Source organism: Tachypleus tridentatus, chromosome 7 (assembly GCF_004210375.1).
Source record: "Tachypleus tridentatus isolate NWPU-2018 chromosome 7, ASM421037v1, whole genome shotgun sequence".
In the NCBI taxonomy this organism is placed as follows: domain Eukaryota; kingdom Metazoa; phylum Arthropoda; class Merostomata; order Xiphosura; family Limulidae; genus Tachypleus; species Tachypleus tridentatus.
This window is the reverse complement of record NC_134831.1, coordinates 23,821,187-23,842,257: the sequence shown is the minus strand read 5'-3', so window position 1 is coordinate 23,842,257 and position 21,071 is coordinate 23,821,187. Positions and strand designations below refer to the sequence as shown.

Genomic DNA, 21,071 nt, shown 5'->3' with positions numbered 1-21,071 from the left:
GAATGAAAGAAAATTAACTAAGTGTAGTGGTTGATCAGTCTCTTAAGCCATCTACGCAGTGGTAGGGACTATAGAATTTTAGGTTGCAGCTACAGAAATATTGAACACAAGTCTAAAGAGGCTATGATTTTACTGTATAGGTCACTGGTTAGGTCATATTTGGAACATTGTGTTCAGCCTTCGACTTTTTACTTTAAGAAAGACATTAAATTGTTGGAAAGGATTCAGAGAAGGGTTACTAAAGTTGTACCTGGAATGGAGGAGTTTTCATATGAGGAGAGATTAAGATCCTCAAATCTGTTTTCTTTTTTAAAAACGAAGAGTTAGATGGATCTGATTGAAGATTATAAAAGAAATTGATAATGTTAATGCATCAACATTTTTCATATTTAACAACGAGAATTATAGAACTAGGGAACATAAATAAAAATTTAGGTAAGGCAGGAGCCGTCTTCAGCTAAGACAATTTTATTTTTCGAATAGGGTGATTGGCCTATAAAATAGGCTGCCTTCTGATGTGGGGGCAGTATATTTGAGTGAGTTTAAAAGAAAACTTGCTAGATATGGAATGATAAAGACTGGCTTTAATTTTATTTAATAGTTTGAATTTGGCTTGGAGGATTGGGCAGCCGAGATAAACCACAATGATCCTTGTTGTCCCTAAAAATTGTGTTAAATTCTCTATCATATTTGCCTGCGACAGTGCGACAGCGGTATTTCCGTGGATGTACAACGCTAGAAACCGGGTTTCGATGCCTGTGATACATAGAGCAAAGGTAGCTCATTGTGTGGCTTTGTGCTTAACTTCAAAACAAAAACCAAATCTGTAAGGTAAGGAAAGAGCTTACTTTAAACACCAAGCGCACAAAAATGCCACAAAGACAGTCTGATTGCGCTATGAATTTCAATTATGTGACCTTGGATCACTCATGGTCAAAAGCTCGAGTGGGGAAGTCCCAGGCTATTACAATGCTTGACAGATTTCGGGAAAAAAAATGCGTGAAGTGAAAGCTATCTTTCCTGTAAAGAAATATGCTTCATTATCAACTAATGGGTCTAGTCTCATGTGCAACAAAGGTAACAAAGCATTATGTTTTTTGGCATTTACTTGAGCGACTCTTCACGTTCACAGTGAGTACAAAGAAATAGAAAATACGACAAAATATACATACTAACTAATAGCGTAATAAACACGTGCAATCATCCTTTACCACAGTAGTTTAGTGGATGATGATGTATGAATCAGAATAAAGAAAGGTAAGTTTATGTTTAAGAGAGTATGCATAGATAGCAATGAAACTTCAAAGTTGTTGGTAAGTATTTAAAACTAACAACTGGGAATTAATGGATTGTTTAATCAAAGATAAATTGTTTTTAATTATTTGTTTATAAAGTACCACAATGAAATATTTTGGTTGGAGACAGGTAAGTTGTATTTGTTTGTCACTCTTAAACGTTTCTGGCAATAAGTATTTCAAATTATTATTATTTTTATTTTTTTTTGCAATTAGTCTGTGATATTTCGTAGATGGAAATATCATAAAATCGAATTAGGGCCGTGTAAACTCTATGCCCATTTACTCTATGTGATTGTAGTTTTATACTGAGAACTATGAAATACATAATTAAAGTGGAAGATAACTGACAAAACACAAAAACATTTTGTTTACAAGGTTCGAACAATGTAGATTATATTTATCCCATCTGAATACAGTGTTATAAATATATTTTTAACATCTACTAGAGTATCGTAAACTACTAGTTCACTCAGTTAATGTATAAAGCGAGAAATCGAGAATAAAAGAAAAACAAAAATAAATTATGCAATTTATTATGAAACAGTAGAGCCTTAAATTTGTATATTGAACACACTTTTCGTCCTAAAGAAGTTTGAAGGTTGTTAAGTAAAAGAGTTTTTATTTATGAGTAAATTTTTACAATATAGAGTTAAAGGTCCAAAGATTCTGTAGTAATAAGAGAGAAATAGTTATGTGAAATATTGTGACCTGTGGTTTTAATAGTGAAGGAATGGTTGAGCGGTTATGTTTAAGTAAAGAACGGTTGGTTCTGTGAAATTACACTTTAGCACAAACAACTGTTAAACAATAGTTATCCGACTGACGTCTTAACAAATATTACTCGCAGTTTTTTAAACCTGTTACTGTGAACATTGCCCTCAAAGTTTTCCCTTCCTTTTATGCAATAACAATTCTTAGAAATTAAAATACAACTCTTCTCTTTAATAAAAACTTCTACCCACAAATTCAGCTCAAACTAATATATATAAGCCCAGTCTTTGCACTAAACACTTGTTTCAATATAAAAATAAACTGCCTAAATGTTTACGTTCATAAGTGATGTATAAGTGTACAATATCCATAAACGTGTTCCCTGCTGAGACAGCAGTAAGTCTAAATTCAGGGGTTCAATTCCCCTCGATGGCCACAGCAAATGGCTCCATGTGCTTTGCTATAAGAAAAAAGGAAACACACAAAACACACGCCATAAAAGTAAAAGTTATTTCCAGTATTGTAAATATCGTTTACTCAAATCAACCCTGTATACACATATCCATTATCATATTTTCAAACATAACGAATTGGTATCTTAAATATGGAATAAAATATATATTCTTATTGTGTTCGTGGGATAATTTTTGGACGACATATGGGTGGTATTTGTAGTTTAAAAATGACACTACTTGAATTTTATACATACAATAAGTCCAACTGATATTATTAAATATGTATGATGATAGAGCTTATGGTTACAATAGTTTTATGTTTCGGTACGACATCACAGTAACAGATAATCATGTCACACTATATGTTTGTGTGTACAAAATTATCAAGACTAACTTTTTATATTAGTTTCAGTATGATATATTTCGTTGATGATGCTGAGAAAAAATGTCGAGATTTACATTCACCGTATGTTTATCTACAAAGCGTCACTAATAGCAATATTAGAACTAGTCCTTTTTATTTTATAGATGACAAAGTCTAATTTGAATTCCTAATAATTATATGACATTTAAACACAGAAGATAAACTCAAAATCAGCTATGTCAAGGAAAACGAAGCCAACTAGAAGTAGTCTTACCATAATGAAGCAATAAAATAATAAATACGATCACGCCATCTGCTATTGTGAAATACTACAAGTTTTAGTAATAAAAATTTGTTTTGTTTGTTTGTTTTGGAATTTCGCACAAAGCAACTCAAGGGTTATCTGTGCTAGCCGTCCCTAATTTAGCAGTGTAAGACTAGAGGGAAGGCAGCTAGTGATCACCACCCACTGCCAACTCTTGGGCTACTCTTTTACCAACGAATAGTGGGATTGACCGTAACATTATAACGTCCCCACGGCTGGGAGGGCGAGCATGTTTTGGCGCGAACCCGCGACCCTCAGATTACGAAGCGCACTCCTTAACGCGGTAGGCCATGCTTGGCCCAATACAAATTTGACTTCTTAAAAATATTATCTTTTCATTAAAGTGTTACACTTGAATATATAAGAACATTACAATATTTTAAACTTTGATCTCAGTATACTGAATCATTTTGATGTAATGAATTGCGTATAATTAAATAGCCCAATCTAAACGCGTTTCCTGAGAAATACTTTTTCAAAAATGTTCACTTTTTACCAGTTTTTTAAAAATAAGTTATGAATATTGTACTTAAACGTTAATGTATAAAGTGCATATTCTGTTAAAATAAAGGTGAAAGTCCTGCCTTATATATATAAAAATGAAAATACATTTTTCTTTAGTACAAAACACTCATTAACACAGGATATAATTATTCTGGACATAAAATAATAGCTTTATATTGTACGACATTACGATACATTTTGATCAGAATATATTATGGTTTAATTAGACGTATTACATTTTTGTTTAAAATGTTTTCTTCCATGATTTGTCTGTTTTAATGTAGTTACCTTGGGATTGAATATTGAATTTTAGCATCATAAACCTGAAGTCTTACATGTGAGACACTAGGAAACACATTTAACGTAATACAAAGAGCATATAAAATCTTACTTGAACGTAAAAAACCATCTTCTTCACACACGTACGAGGCTCCAATCAAAACACCTTCAACAACACCGTCCACTATCTTTTTACCTGTAGCATCCAAGCATTGCGCTGAAAAGTTCTGTAGACATTCTCCTGCTTGATGAACTTCGCTGAAAAAAATGAATACTAGTTTAAGTAAATACAAACATCAGAATTATATTAAGTGCAAAAAGTATAAAATGTGCATGTATATAACATATTTAATAAGCCGAAGTATAGCCTTACAACAAAGTAACCCTATAAGCCCCCAAGTATGGTTTTACCACTTATTTCTTTTCCCTCCAAAAGTAGGACCTCTTTTTTGGCCCCTTGCCTGCGTTCGACTCCCTTTATCGATTTTTACCTAAGATTGTTTTTTTTTTGGTTTGCTGTGCTTTCCTAGCGACTAGTATTGACCTATTGTTTTTAAGAACAGTAAATAAGAGTTATTATGGGAAGTGAACACTTAAATTTTTTTCAATGTTACGTTAATTAAACCACTAATATTGATTGAATAAAACAGCACTAAATTTCTAAGACTTCATAACAAGAACAATGGAATTGTCAAGTGATGATTGGTAAATGATTCAGGACCACATGGGATATTCTTTATAATCGCCTTGTAATTCAGTAACGTTATTCCCCATAACAGAAATACAAATGTGTGTTTTACAAAGATTTAGCATATGAATGTAAAACAAACTGTTATCACTGGATTATTATTTAAAAATGTACGATTTTTTCCTCAGGTGAATTTTCTTACAGCTGATCAGATGAAAACTTCTAGAACTACAAATTTCAAAGCCTAATCGGGCATGATATGGTTTTGGGTATCTTATGTGATCTTAGCCTTTTGATTACCAGATCCACTTTTACTAGCATGTATATACTCTATGAGAAATAGTAAACAATTTAACACATAATAATGTTGCTTTTTTTTTTTAGTTTGAATATTCTATATGTTTTTGTGCTTTACACAGCCATCGTCAGGACTAGAGTAATATTAAGTCCAAGTACCCATATTGTAACACGGTTAGTTATAATTTAGCAGTTACAGTATTGGACATTTAAGAAGCAAGACGGTGTTGAAAACTTAATAAATTGAACCGGTTACTTATGTGTATTTATTTATTGAGCTATCACTCATTTTTAAACTATTCCCTTTTGTCTATTCGATAAGGCTTCAATGGATTCATAAATACTCATAGCAATTTGTGTTACTGGCTCATCTATTATTTCAGTACTTAACCAACTAGTGCTGCAACCTGCTTCATTTACATATTCACTCAAGGCTGAAATAGGGTTGACTGGAATGTATGGACGTTTTATATTCCTGTCTTTAAAGTTTCAGAATTCTGTTTGTTTGTCCAACGTATTTCATGCTACATCCACACCACGTTCTATAAACAGTAGACTTATCTAACTCTGTTAGTTTGTATTTCACTGAGGTAATTATGTTATTACATCTATCAGGTAGTTTCAAAAGACAACTAATTTTGTTTTCATAAAACACATTGTTTGGTTAATAGTAATACTGACAAGATTATTAGTAATTCTGACTAAGTTACTAGTAACGCTGACTATGTTATTATTAATACTGACTAAGTTACAAGTAAAACTAGCTAGGTTTCTAGTAATGCTGGCTAGGTTACTAGTAACACTGGCTGAATTAATAATAAAGCCTTTTAAAAATGGCGATACAATAACTCTTCTCTCTTTTGAATCAAACGCAACAATATTTAGTACAATTATTTAATTAATCTCTATTACGTTTCGTTGTCTGATCCATTTTATTAGACAAGCTCTACATCTTTAACAATATATGTGTATAGATACAATAACACCCAAGTTCTTTTTCTAAAGCTATATGTTTTGAACATGTTGAAAAACTTTCTGAACACAGTTTTTAAACCATTGATCTTCTGTGAAAACTGAGGACACATCCTCTACGTCATAGCATTTAAACTGAATATGGTTTTCGATATACTGTGGAGCTGATGTTATCAGATTCACCTTATCACAGAAGCTAATCAAGAAGTACAATTTGATTATGTTTCAGTAACTCGCCAGTTCACTGAATATGTTTTATAAACTCCATATATTTTATATAAATAACAGAATATTTCCTAATACACAAGATCCACTACTCTAATTTCATGGATGTATTTTTAAGTGGTGTTTTACACATCACGTTATGTAAGGTCCATATTTTATAATATCGGTACATTTTGACTTATACCTTTCGCCGAACATGTCACCCTTTCAACTGTGGGGGTGGTAAAATTAACGGTAAATCCTACTATTCGTGAGTAAAAGAATAGCCCAACAGTTGGCAGCGGGAGGTGTTTCTAGTTGTCCATCTAGTCTATCATTGCTAAATTAACGACGGCTAGCGCAAACATTTCTCGTTTATTCTTGGCAGAAATTCCAAATAAACCAAGCCGATAACAACAAATTACCTGCAGCTTGCATTTATCTCTTCTACAGTTACGGGTACGGCGTCTTTGGGATTTTCTCTGAAGGCCATCAGCACATTTGCACATCTATCAAATTCTTCAAAATCACAGTTCTGATCATTTTGTGATTTTACCTCAGATACACCTAGAAGAACATATACATATCAATAAGATACTTTCTCTTATAGCATTTCTGGACGACTGTAATTACACTTAATTTTACAAGTTTTCTACTCCATTACAACAGTATAGGAGTTTCGTCCAATTTCACCCAATTAATCGTGAAATTATGTCAAATAATTATTGCAATTATGTCCTTATAAACAAGTAACCCTATTTAATATTTATCGTTTTGTACATTTACAATAAGATGAAAACACCTTTGTGTCGATCTGTGCTTAACAGCTAACAAACAAAATTATGCAAATGTTTTTGCACCTTGTTTTTAATCACATATTAATTTATCCACTCATTTCTAATTGTCTAAAATGCATTTATTTTAAATATTACAATTAGTTATATTGCTACTTTTAGGAGTATCATCTTTCATAAATACTGTAATTCCATGGACACTTGAATAATAATATTTTTTTTGCTATGTAGGAAATATGCACAAGCAACGGAAGTCGAAGTGATTTCAAGAGTGTTGTACTTTGCAACAGAATATTAGTCATGTAATTTTCAGAAAAAAAGTTTTATAAGGAATAAAGACCCTTGCTTGGACAGCGCTAGGTCTAAGAATTTACAATGCTCAAATTAGTGGTTAGATTCTCCTCAGTGTTGTCAGGTCTGCAAATAACCTGATTGGCTTTGCTATAAGAAAACCACTAACGCATATAATGAATAAAATTTGTAAGGAAAATAGGTTTATTTTCTCATCATCGTATACAAGTCCAAATTTCAAGTCACAGACAATAGCAAAGTATTTGAAAAGATGTATGTTTACTGAAAGATGTACAATTACAAATTCAAAAATATTCTTAAAACGGTATTGGACTTTCAAGCTGTCGCAAAGAGCACTATTTGTTGGTCAGAAATGTTTCCTAGTCCATACTTGTAATAATCACTGTGTACTAGTTTAGTTACATAGCCAAAATTATAAATCACCAAACGATTACAGAGAATAAAAAATATGCTAATTACTTAGCTAATAATTTAATAGGTTACATTTATAGAAGTGTATTTATCATCTAGACGGCCCGCCATGGCCAGGTGGTTAAGGCACTCGACTCGTAATCTGAGGGTGGCGGGTTCGAATCCCCGTCACACCAAACATGCTCATCATTTCAACGGTTACTTACAAACGCCCTCTTTCTTAACTTAAAGATGACATACGAAGGTCGAAACATTGTTCTTTCCTTATAAGTAAAAGGGTTAATACCCATACCAGCCGTTCTGCGATACATTTTTATTTCAAGTGGGTTTCTCGTCATCAAGAATGCTTAATCAAGTTTATAAAGTAACTCTCAACTTTACTTAGTAGCAGTAGTACTGCTGTTATCGACAAGAAGAGTACTGTAAAACAATAATAACGAGATAAAAAATACAGAATTCCTTATTATTTTCGAGGTCGATTCAGTGTTTGATTGTTTTGATATCTGGATGATCTGTGTAGACACACAATTTACACTCATGGCTTATTTTTTTGCATCAAGAAAGTACAGTCCATATTTCCTAATGAGCTTACAGCCAAACATCAAAAAACACACAGATCAGAGGCATAATCATTGTCAGGGTTTTAAGTATATAAGTGGGCTACGATTCTACTACAGTGGGTGTTTGTGACTTGTTGGTGATAAATTCGAACAACAAAGGGACGGCTCACAACCCACTTGTTTTAAAATAATGCATTCAAAACAAGTCAAACGTATGTAAAAAAACTTACGCTGCAGAATATCATAGTTATACCTATAAATCTAAAAAAATATATCTTTTCTTGTTAATAGTCCATTCAGGCTGATTCAATTGCTATAGAATCCAGTTGAGAGGACAAATGATTTTTCTCTATTCTGTTTCTTATTATACAATCTGCGATAAATTCAAGTACGTTACCTCGTAGGTTACCACACTTTTATCTCTAACTTTAAATAATTGTCTTCTTTCTTTAAAGTTCATACAGACAGGTTCATTTACTTTAGAACACCCTTTGGCAAGACGGATTATTCTCCATATCTCTATTAAACTGTGATGCTCACTTTAAAACAGAGTTTGTTACGACTAATTACTCACACGCCGACTAACTTCGCATATGCCATCTTTTTCTGACTGAACTTTTGCTTTATTTAACTTGCAATCACTCGTTTATATAAATATAAACTCTGCCCAACTGAAGCCTGGAATTTTATACAAACCATGCTATATTGTAGCAATACTCAGTTAAGGTAACAAGAAAAACACCAACGACTCAAGTAACGTGAAGTCAACAATACTAGTAACGCCTAGATAACTGTTATTGCAGACACGACATACGACTTATATAGAGTTATGTAATGCAGTATTGAACACTTAATACGATTAATCTTCAACACTCGTGTCATGAAACTATGGAATCATTAAGTATTAAATCAAAAATAAAATAATAACGTTTACACTAAACAGTCTTGTATATTTAACATTTATTATTGGTCTTGTTAAAACTATCTCGTTAACTACTTAGAAGTAGTAACTGGTACGGTGCACAGAACAGCAGGTACCAAATTTATATAACTTATCAAAATAGATGGACACCAATACAGAACCACAATACCTTTCCTTTTTATTTAAAATTACTGTTGATAAAGACAAAACTTTCACACCAATATGTAGTGATACTTAAGTTTTTTTATTATGTAGATAACAATCTGATCCGACAAACATAATTAAACTCTGTTAAGAGTCTTAAGAGCTCCACTCAATGAGTGTCGTGTATATTACTCCTATCAATTTACTTGTCTTCGACCACATGTTTTTTACGTGGTACTAGATACTATGCTTGTTTCATTATATCTGTAAGTCATACTCTAATTTCAGGTCTATGTTCAATTACTTAAAAATATTATGTTTTGATGTTTTTGTGCTGTGTGCTTCATGCTTCATTTCCATGGTTCTTTGATCAGTGGCACCACAAAATACTACTTACGAATTTCAGTGTATTATTACTTATCCTTCTGCGTGTATTTTTGTAGTCCACTGCTTCTGTAAAAACCTTGCTTGGCAGTATGTATTCTTCTTACATAGCTGAAGCTACAGTTTCATGCAGAAAGCCCCATATGACCACAGTTAAAGTAAAATGTTTTTATTTTTTATCATATTTCACAGATGTAGGTTAGTTGAAAGTGATCATTTCAAGAAAGCTGTTAAGATACAGGATAACTCAACTATCATATACGATACAAGCCAAAATCACCTCAATTAGTAGGATAAAAATGACTGTGACTACAGTAATATAGGATACTTTAAAACCTGTTTATGAGCAAGGTTTATTGAGTAATGCTGCTCGAAGTCATGTAAATGAGGAAAAGATGCCTGAAGTAACCTTGCTTGACATATTTGAGGTAGCCACCCAAGAACAGTTACGAGAAAAACATATATAGGCCCAAACACTATGCTATAAATGTGGTAAGGAGTTAACAGATCTGATAAAACAGCTATGCAAAATAAGCAGGGTACGTACGAGGACTTCTAGTGTTTTTACTGTGGTAAGGCTGGCCACATGGCAAATAATTGTTTCCGAAAACAAAACAGAAACGAGCAGATAGCGTATTTCAATTGTAGTGCTAAAGGTCGCATAGTCCGAGAATGCAGACGCCCGCGAAAAGCAAAAAAAAAACAAAAAACAGAAGAGCCTCAAAAGCTGGGTCGTTGATATGAAAGTTTCGGAGAACTAACAGTAGCCCTGCATTCGTTATAGAACCAAAAAACGTAGTTTTAGCAGTTTGGAATAAGAGATTGAGTGTCTATAGTGTTAATGAAGTGTCACTAGTAGTTCTATTTCTACTAGAATTACGGGTATTGGTTTGCACAGGTGCCCGATCATCAATACATAGTGTATAACTAGTGGATAAGAATCCGACATTGCTGAACAATGCTTAAAAGGAGATTTCTGAAAGTATTTTAACGTCTATAACAGGATGTCAAGATGCTTGGTAGATATAACGTTCAGATGGAAAAAACGAGAATTAGAGTTAGAACACTTATTTTATGTCTGCAAGTAGATAGAAACAGGTGGCATTATAGAGTAGGATTTCTTAAGAACTTTTGACACTGAAATATATCTCACCTCTAGTAAGCCACGAGTAGAAAGGGAGATTTTAAGTTTTGAAGAACTTCAATATTTAGACTTATGCACAACATCTAAGACAAATCATACCTTTTTTGCTGATTAAAACTAATGGTCAGACGCCTAACACTAGAATTAGAAAGGCTAAAGATCAAATGTCTAAATAAAAATAGAGTGATCTTTTAGAGAGTAATTGACACATGAAACACAGTTGGTAATGTAGGAATATTAGGTATTCAAAAAGAAATCCGGTGATTAAGAATAAACAGAAAAAGATCGAATCCTAGTACAAGTGTTAGTTTTAGTAGTAGTAAATAAGGCGGCAAATAAAACATTAAAATAGGGAAGTAATTACTGAAACCCCTCAGATGACTCTTCACTTAACAGCAACAGAGCATCCCAACAGAAGTGTTTAAAGAAAGAGTACCTGTAAGACTAGTTCAATAACTGAGGTACTTGCGAGAAGTTAATTTATTGTTGAAGTTAAAGTGGCTGACTTTAAGTGTAATGAAGTGTTAGTTGAATCTATTGAGAAGAAGCAGGAATTCATATAGCTACTTGAATAAGGTATCAAAGAGAGACACGGTGCCTATAAAAGTGTTAAAGGTAAATGAAGAAAAGGTAATGCTGCTTAAGCATATAGTAGTAGGTAAGACTAGTAGCAGAGAAGCATTAACTGCAGTAGGACACCATACTGTTAGAGACGCCAAAAAACAAGTGCAACAAAGTAAGATTGGTTGGGATTCTATCTTAGCAAATGTACAGAAGAAACATGAGCAAGATCTGATAACGTTACTAGAAGAATATAAAAATATATTTGTAGGAGAAATTGAGCATAACTGTCGTACAAAGTATGTTAAACACAGAATAATAGTGTTGGATGACAATAAGCCTACAGCACAGAGACTTTACAGAGTGCCAGAGAACCACAAAGTTGAATTAAAATAATGTGTAAAACAGATGACAATAGTGGTCTGTATGAATCCTCAGTTGTGTTCCTAGGATAGGCGGAAAATTAAGATTTTGCGTGGATTTTAGAAAAATGAAAGGAGTAACAGTCAAGGACATCTATCCGTTTCCTAATATCTAAAAGACATTAGATAGGTTAGATAAGAGTAAGTACTATTCACTTTTGAATTTACAAAATGGATATTGACAGATAGAGACAGAAGAGGATAAAGCTAGAACTAATTTTCTGTTACCCTGAGGTAAATACCAGTTTCATGAAATACACTTTGGCTTATGCAATTCTTCTCCTACATACCAGAGATTAATGTCAGTCTTGCAAGATTCGGAACCGTTTTGTTATTTCAATGATGTCAGTGTTCACTGCAAGTTTTGAAGAACACTTAGAAATTTTAAGGCATGTATTTGAAAGGTTATGGGTAGCAAACTTTAAGCTTAAACTAGCTAAATGTCAGTTTCTGAAAAAAAAGAAAAAAGTAAAATATCCAGGTATTTTGGTAACCAGAGATGGTGTAAAATCTGAACCGTAAAAGTTAAATGTTTGTAGGAATTACCCAGTGCCTAAAACAGTAAAATGATTCGTGCATTTGTAAGATTTTATAGCAGGTTTATACCACATTTTGCATTACTGGCGAAACCCTTAACCAAGTTAATTAAGAAATAAATAAAATTCCAACGGACGGAGAAAAGACAGGAGGTATTTGAAAAATTAATAGACGCTTTCTTGATAACGAGATATCCACTTAAAGTAAAAATGTATCTCAGAACGGCTGGTATAGGTATTAACACTTTTACTAATAAAGCAGAGAACAACGTTTCAACCTTCCTAGGTCATCTTCAGGTTAACATGTTAATACCCATACCAGCCGTTCTGAAATACATAAGAGATGCTTTATTAAAGTTACAAGTTCTAGGCTACCCAGATTTCATCAAAGGGTTTATCCTAAGCTCAGATATTTTAGCTTTTACTGTAGGTGTAATATTATCCCTATTACAAGATTTAATGGAACATCCTATAGCATATCTGAGAAGACAGTTAGGAAAGACAGAAATAACTTATTCAGTGATAGAAGAGGATTACTTAGCCGCAGTGCATGGAATTAAAACTTTCCGTTGTTATCTGTACAATAGGAAGTTTACTATTATTACAGATTACGTACCATTAAGATGGTTAATGACATTAAAAGACCCCTCCATCTAGGTTAGCAAAATTGTCATTATTTTTTACAGGGTTATGGTTTTGAAGTAATAAATAGACCAGATACAAATCATTCTCATGTTGATGCTCTGAACAGAATTAAAATCGTAAATGTCGAAACTGAAGAAAAACAAGTGTCTGACAGAGTAAAATATATAAATTCTGAAAGTGAGAATGAGTTAGAAGTGACTAGAGATTTAGATAATGTGATTAATGAACAAAAGAAAAATGAACTAATAATTTACTTACGAAATAGATATTAATGTATCTTATGTAAAAAAAAAAAAAAAAAAGAGTTGATAACGATAGGTCATTGCAAGTGGTAGTACCACATAACTTAAAGGCCCGGCATGGCCTAGCGCGTTAAGGCGTGCGCTTCGTAATCTGAGGGTCGCGGGTTCGCGCCCGAGTCGCACCAAACATGCTCGCCCTCCCAGCCGTGGGGGCGTTATAATGTTACGGTCAATCCCACTATTCGTTGGTAAAAGAGTAGCCCAAGAGTTGGCGGTGGGTGGTGATAACTAGCTGCCTTCCCTCTAGTCTTACACTGCTAAATTAGGGACGGCTAGTACAGATAGCCCTCGAGCAGCTTTGTGCGAAATTCCAAAAACAAAATTCCAAGAAAACATAACTTAAAAACGAAAGTTATGAAAACTTATCACGACACGCTCTTTGCGTTACACACAGCTTTTGCTGTAATATGGTGAGTAAGTAAATAATTCGTTTTGGTTAATACGAGAAAATATCTTAGATATTATTGTGGATTATGTATAGAATATCAGAAACAAAACCAAGCCTGCACTTAAGGAATGCTCACTTACAAAGAATGCCGAGTTTAACTACGCCTTATAAGTTAGTTACTATGGGTATATTAGGCAATGTGTTTGTAGTCGCTGATTGCATAACTAAGGTTTTCTGAAGCAATATACTTACCTGAGCAGAAAACAGAAACAATCGCCAAGATATTTATGAATAACATAGTAGTTAGACACGGTATGCCACAGTATTTACCTGCAGATTGAGGTAGTAACTTTACTATAGTAACTGTAAGTTAATCAAGAAAGTTTTCATGCTACTCGGCGTAAAGGAAATCGAATCTACAGACAATCATCCAGTTGCTAATGGTTTAGTAGAAAGATTCACTATAACTGTGTTAGACACGATCTACTGTGAAAGATAAAAAAACTTGGGATGAACATATCCCTTTTTTATTATTTGCAAATAGAAGTGTTGAAAATGAATCTTCTCAGGCAAATCTATTATTTCTATTACATGGTAAAGATGTCATGCTACCTATACAAGACATACTAGCCTCTAAAATAATGAATTATGCAGCAGATTACAACTATAGAGCAGAGTTATTACAGCAAATGCAAGTAGTATTTGAGTTAGTTAGTAAACATTTGACTAAAGCTGCTGAACACAGACAAAAATAAAAAAATAAGAAGGCAAAACTAGCAAAATAGGGTTAGAAAAAAAGTTAGAGCTATACACTTCATTTATGAAGAAAGAAAACTAAAAGAATGGTAAAATTATGGAAAGATCCTTTTAGAGTTCTTATATAAATAAGTCCAGTTAACTTCGAAATTCAAGAGGTGTATGAAAAAGGTAAACAGATATTTAACAGGTTAAAGAAAGTAAGAGGTACCATTAAGATTGTTTAGCTGACCTAAATAAGAACATACACAAAATAAATTGATGACTAAGTTAAACTTGATTTATCTCTTAGAGGCTTGTCTCATTAGAGACAGAAGTCAAAACCCAAGAGTTAAGGATGAGAGAGTCGTATTGGGTGATGAAGTAATAACAATAGAGGAAATCCCAGTTGGTAGTAGCGGTAATGAAAATAGTACCCCAGTAACTGAGAAAAATGTCTTAAGTACTCCAGTGATGACAAAGCAGATAAAGCGACCCATGACTATAACCTTAGACCACAAGGTTTTATATCAACTCAACCAGAAGTGACACATACAGTTAAGAGGAGTAAGTGTGGTTAATACTGTTTCTAGAGAGTGTAATAAAAGCTTTCGGTAACACAATAAACTACTTACGAAATTGTAGTTAAGTGAAGTATGACGTTATATGTACATATAGCTAAAGCATTTTAATTATACAATTAGTAGTAAGTATATCTGTAGGTTTACCAGAATCCTTGTGCTATTGACGATTCGACTGATATTATCAATCGTAAATGGACAAAATATAAGTATTGTTCCAGAAGGAAGAAAGTAGGGGTGTATTTTGGTGAATAAAAAGATTTCGTACTGTCTGTAGATAAATGGATAATTGTTGAAGACATAATATTTTCGCAGTACTTTTCATTATTTATCTATTTGCGAGAATAACTGGTAACGTTGGAGAACTCATTTGATGTGAATATTTGCATCTATGACGTTATATCATAAGAGATATCAAGAGACAGCTATCTTACAAGGTCTGACATGGCCAGGTGGTTAAGGCACTATACTCGTAATCTGAGGGTCGTGGATTCGAATCCCCGTCGCACCAAACAAGCTCGCTCTTTCAGTCGTGGGGGCGTTATAATGTTACAGTCAATCCCACTATTCATTGTTAAAAGAGTAGCACAAGAGTTGGCGGTGGGCGGTGATGACTAACTACCTTCCCTCTAGTCCTACACTGCTAAATTAGGGACGGCTAGCGCAGATAGCCTTCAAGTAGCTTTGCGCGAAATTCAAAACAAACCAAACTAGTTGGGTTATAACTAGTTGGGTTGAACCAGCCTGCATCAATTTTTGACTTACAGTCAGGAAAAATCTTACATAAAGGGTTGATCGGAAATTACAAAACTCGAGTTAGGCGGAATCATGATGCGATAGGTGATTTGTTATCAGAATTGAAGGACATTAAAAATAGCGAGTCAATATCGGACCGAACTCGACAAAATTATAGTTTAATAAGTGCATGTGGAAGCGTCTTGAAATTTTCATTCGGAACCGCAATCACAGATAATTTGCGCGAAGAACTTATCAGTGGTACGCCCCAGATCAAATGTACATCAATTTGATTATTCAAATTGAATAATTAAACTAAGACATAATGGATATCTAAGACTAGTTAGAAAGTGTTTGGCCCGTGATCAAGATATCACGTTATCCTCAGTTTTAGGAGCGAACTAAGAATATAGGAGCTTAATTAAATGTGAAAATTCCAGATCTGCAACAATCATTAACTAAGAATTCGGAGTATAAATGTAGAAGCAGGTATCGAGGAACTGATAGGTATATTAGAAGAAACCCAAAATTTTCTCTCTAAGATATCGGGATCAAGTATTATGGAATTTCAACAGTGCATAGGTCAATTAGGAGCTACAGAAGAAAGACAGAGGTTATATAAATGGAAAATATCTAATTTATCATTAATAGTCTTATGCTTAGTAGTGGTACTATTAAGCGTAATGATATATGTTAAACGGGAACAATTGGCTTTGATAAAGTTGTGTACATTAGATTGGCTGTGAAAATTCAAAAAGAATAAAAAAAAAACAACACCAGGCAACGAACGGTTGTCTTATTCAGAGGTGGCCCTGCATGGACAGGTGGGTTAAGGCGTGCGACTCGTAATCCGAGTGTCGCGGGTTCGCATCCCCGTCGCGCCAAACATGCTCTCCCTTTTAACCGTGGGGATGTTATAATGCGACGTTCAATTCTACTATTAGTTGGTAAAAGAGTAGCCCAAGAGTTGGCGGTGGGTGGTGATGACTAACTGCCTTCCCTCTAGTCTTACACTGCTAAATTAGGGACGGCTAGCGCTGATAGCGCTCAAGTAGCTTTGCGCAAAATTCAAATAACAAAAAATAAACTTATTCAGAGACCACTGAAGTAGTCGAACTAACCTTTTAATAATCATCTAATTAGGACATTGGCTGAGTATATAGACTGTTAACAAACTTAGGTTAATCTAACTACTTAATTATCAAGTTAGTAAATTAAAACAAAATTAACAGGCAGAAATGCTAGGTTTAAAAAATTCTAGAATCAATCAACTTTGGTTAATTAATGACGATTAGCGGTTTGATAGTCGAGAAAGTTGATAATTTGTAAATGAAATATGAACGATACTGTGCCAAGGATGATGTGTCTGGTTAAGTTCGCGACTAACCATAGACAAAACCAGTTGTGTACGTGTTGAATCACGAAACCGGTGAAACTAAATCTGACTTATAATTACATGATGTATTGTCGTAAAGCAGACTTTAACTGTGCATTGTGCTTACAAGAAAAAAAGAATGGAGCATCCACTATTGAAATCGAATCATTCAGAGTGCCTGGAACTTATATAATAAAAGAACTGGCCATCAAAGATGCATATACATGGTAGATGGACACATATTGTTTGGAAACTCCATATCTCAAAGAGTGGCCAAGGAAAGAAGATTGGTGACGTGTAGCACGGTGCCCCACCTATCTATCCATATACATCATATTTGTTTCTATCTTCTACACAAATATCACTTTCTTATTTAACTAGCAGATAGCCCTTTGTCGCTTTTCTATAAGAAAACACAAACACACTACTTAATGCTAAAAACTGGCTTTTAATACCCTGAGTAGACAAAATATAAATCAACCATTGCCCAAGTTTGTGTTTAGTAATAGGCAATGTTTTTATTCTTTTTAGCTTTTTCTACGAGGAAAGCCTACTTATATACAACAACTATTCAGTGTTTAAACTGCTCATTAATAATCTTTGGATATTAAATATTAGACAACCGATTTCATGAAGAGGAGCTTTCTACTGATTAACATTACCACAGTTGGCTAAAGGGTAAGATGACTTTAGTGGACTTCAAAAATCTCTAACAGCTATTTTTAATATGGCATCGAACAAATATACTGGTTGTCAACACAATTTGACGTCAAGAACTTGTGGTGTTGACCAAACATAGCAAGTAATTCAGTTCCAAGCTATCTTCTTTTTTTCTTTTTTTTTGCTAATCTTAATAATTCAGGGTGTCTCAAAACAATTCAAATTCATATGCTTTGTCGTTAATTTTCATCGGTAATTTTACCTATTTTTAGTATTACTACTTCCCGTGTTTTGAAAAGCATATTATTTGTTTTTTTATGCTTTCTTTACTATTTTGTTCCACCAATTATAGTTTTGTCAATATCTTATTTCCAAGACTCACGTAAGAGTGATTTTGAGTCGGTATCAGATCTATTTCAAACATCACATGTAATGAGTATTATTAATAGTAAGTATTCAATACGTGTGTGGTAGTGGGTTGTGGCTTGAGTGTGGTAAAATGTCTTAATACTTTTGGCATTAGTAAATAATTATAAAATCTGTTAGAGTTATGATCGTTCAGAGGTGACAACTCTCTTTACAACAGGTGGATGTAGGTTATGTTAGCGTTGATCATATATATTTATTTAAATACGTTTATTATAGATTATTCGTAAATTTATCTCAAAGTATGAAATAACAGCTATACATTTTTACTCCTTATATTATTTTTTAACCTATTGGGAAGGTGATGCCATGTATATTCAATGTCAATGTGGTGAATAACCAAATGAAAATTTTTATACAAAAGCAGTCGATCATAATCGACTTCGGCTTATCACATTCAGCACTCTAGTAACCAAATAAATTTCTTTGGCTACAGGAAAATACTTAGAAAACTATAATTACTGTATTTATAGGAAAACAAAAAAATCATCCTTTTGCTCTACATTTGACATGTATGGTTGTTATATTTGTATCAAACATATCAATGGTTTATCACATTTATCCAGATTTGCGCTCTTGTCACACAATACAAATTATGAACGCTTTTTTACTCCACAACAATGATCTCCTTTTCATCATTGACCACGATATTATTATAGACATTACAAAACCTTTAAAATAGATCATAAACTATCAAATTGTGCAAAACTTTGATATAGAAATCCAGATTTTAGATGTATTTTCACTATATGTTACAACCAAAAACATGTTTTTGGTTTCCTAATATTAAAACCTACACTTTCTTTCGTGAAATTTATACAATGAGTTTTAATTTCCTCAAGTATATGTAATTATATGCATTTCTCTATTTAATACACTTATTCACTATTCAGATTTTAAATTATAATTTTATTTTTACATTTTATATATTAGATTCATTTGACCTTCAATAAGAACTACTGTTATTGTCCACTTATTGAAGTATTGGAATAATCATAACAAATTGTATCATATAGGACTTCACCTATATTATGTAGTACTACAACGTAATCTCACGTATTATTTTATCTTGATGCGTACTCTGATATGAAAAATTTTCGATAGTTCTTATTTTTAACGTAAAACGAGAGGTAATATCATTCGTGATGACGAGAAGCCCACTTGAAGTAAAGATATATCTCAGGACGGCTGGTATGGGTTAACTTGAAGATGACCTATGAAGGTTGAAATATTGTTTTCTGCTTTATTAGTAAAAGTGTTAATACCCATACCAGCCGTTCTGAGATATATAGATAATATCATTACTTGTTCATATAATTTCCATTGTTCATCCCTCTTTCTAAGCATTGAAGCTTTACAAAACTCAGTATGCAATGCCATTTTTTTTCTGTTACGAACTTTTACAAAGATAGTATTGTAATATAAACTAAATAAGTAAATAAATAATTTACATAAATTTTTACTTTCGTTAATTTCGTGACGTTATTCTTATCAAATAAGATTTCCCTCTGTGAAGATGAGCATATGTAACTCAGTTGGTAAGTTATTCCTCTTGTCACAAATATTGTAAAGCCATAATATTCGGTCTTTTATTTACTGATGATAAGTCTACTAAATGATATGATATTATGTAAGCCGTTTTGGGTTTAAAGACAAAATTATATTTACCTTTTTTTACTGTAGTCAGTAGAATTCAATTTACTCTTGTTTTGTTCTATTTTGGTTTTATTAATTATTATTTACTTTTTATACAATAAAATTAACATTTTATAACATATTGGTCATGTGAAAGAAATATTTTTTATTACAAGGTATTTACTTCTTACACCCGATTTATACAACGCTATGTCTGTAGACTTAAACTGCAAAAAACTGGGTTTCATTACCCGTAGTGGGAAGAGCAGAGGTACACATTTGTGTAGTTATGTGCTTAGCAACAAACATCAAGTTTAATCCTTATAACAGTTATTTGATAATAAGTTGAAGGGACTGAAATTCATTGGTTATATAATATAAATAAATAGCAAAGAAATTTTAATTTTATTAAAATACCATTTCCGCATGAAAAAGTATAATAAAAATAATTATTATATTAGTTAATTATAATGAACGAATTCTATAATTATTTAAAAGAAACTGATGTAATTGAGGCTTAACGACGAAATAAAATGCTATAAAAGTAAATATTCTCCTAAAAGGTATTATACAAATTTTTAAGATATCTTTATTAGTGCAATTAAAAAAAATCAAAGTTAAATATGAAGTTCAGAGTGATAAAACATAGCTTACCTAAACAGAGCAAACAGAAGAATAAAACTGTAACGCAAGACATCTTTATGAGAAGTGAGGTTTTTTGGGGCATCCAATAAACAGGATCTTAAATATAAATAATAGAACTTCTACAGTGTCTTTTATACACCTTTTGAACTATGTTTAGAACTAAAATTTTCCTGTAATTATACACGTCCAACGTTGACCTTGTTAACACTATATTGAACGAGAATTAGTAGACTTTCCTCATATTTAAGCCTTCAGCGAGACTGGCCCGATAAAGAATGTGATTTCGTCACACTGATTTTTAATATCATACAAGTTTTCCTCTTTTACCTCTTCAGTAAACAAGAAAAAGTTACATATGACCTCGGCATTTTTTATGGCCTGTTACGTTTTTATGGCCTTTATCGTAACACTGAATGATAGCTGCGCTGAACTTTCAGAGTTTTGTATAATTCAATAATTGTATATATTAAGAAGTTGAAAAGATCTTAAAACCAGTTTAAACACTTTATATAACATGCAATGATTTATATATATACACAATTATGGGAAAGGAACTTCAGAATAATTTGCAATAATAATTTGAAGTTTCAATGTCAAAACAAGAACTAGTCCTTTCAAAAATATTACAGAAATGTTATTGAATTCAAAAGACCCCTT

General features: G+C 32.8%; 1 protein-coding gene across 1 annotated transcript in view; it reads right to left on the bottom strand.

Moving 5' to 3' along the window:
• LOC143255311 (uncharacterized) overlaps window positions 1–20,687 on the bottom strand; it is a 46,363-nt gene extending 25,676 nt beyond the window's left edge. Inside the window, exons 1-3 of the mRNA XM_076510772.1 lie at window positions 20,424–20,687; window positions 6,523–6,664; window positions 4,049–4,194 (exon numbers count right to left, since the gene is read on the bottom strand). Of these exons, the coding sequence (XP_076366887.1) occupies window positions 4,049–4,194; window positions 6,523–6,664; window positions 20,424–20,496 (361 nt within the window). The 5' untranslated portion in view covers window positions 20,497–20,687. The remainder of the gene's footprint in view (window positions 1–4,048; window positions 4,195–6,522; window positions 6,665–20,423) is intronic.
• Window positions 20,688–21,071: the final 384 nt, after the last annotated feature.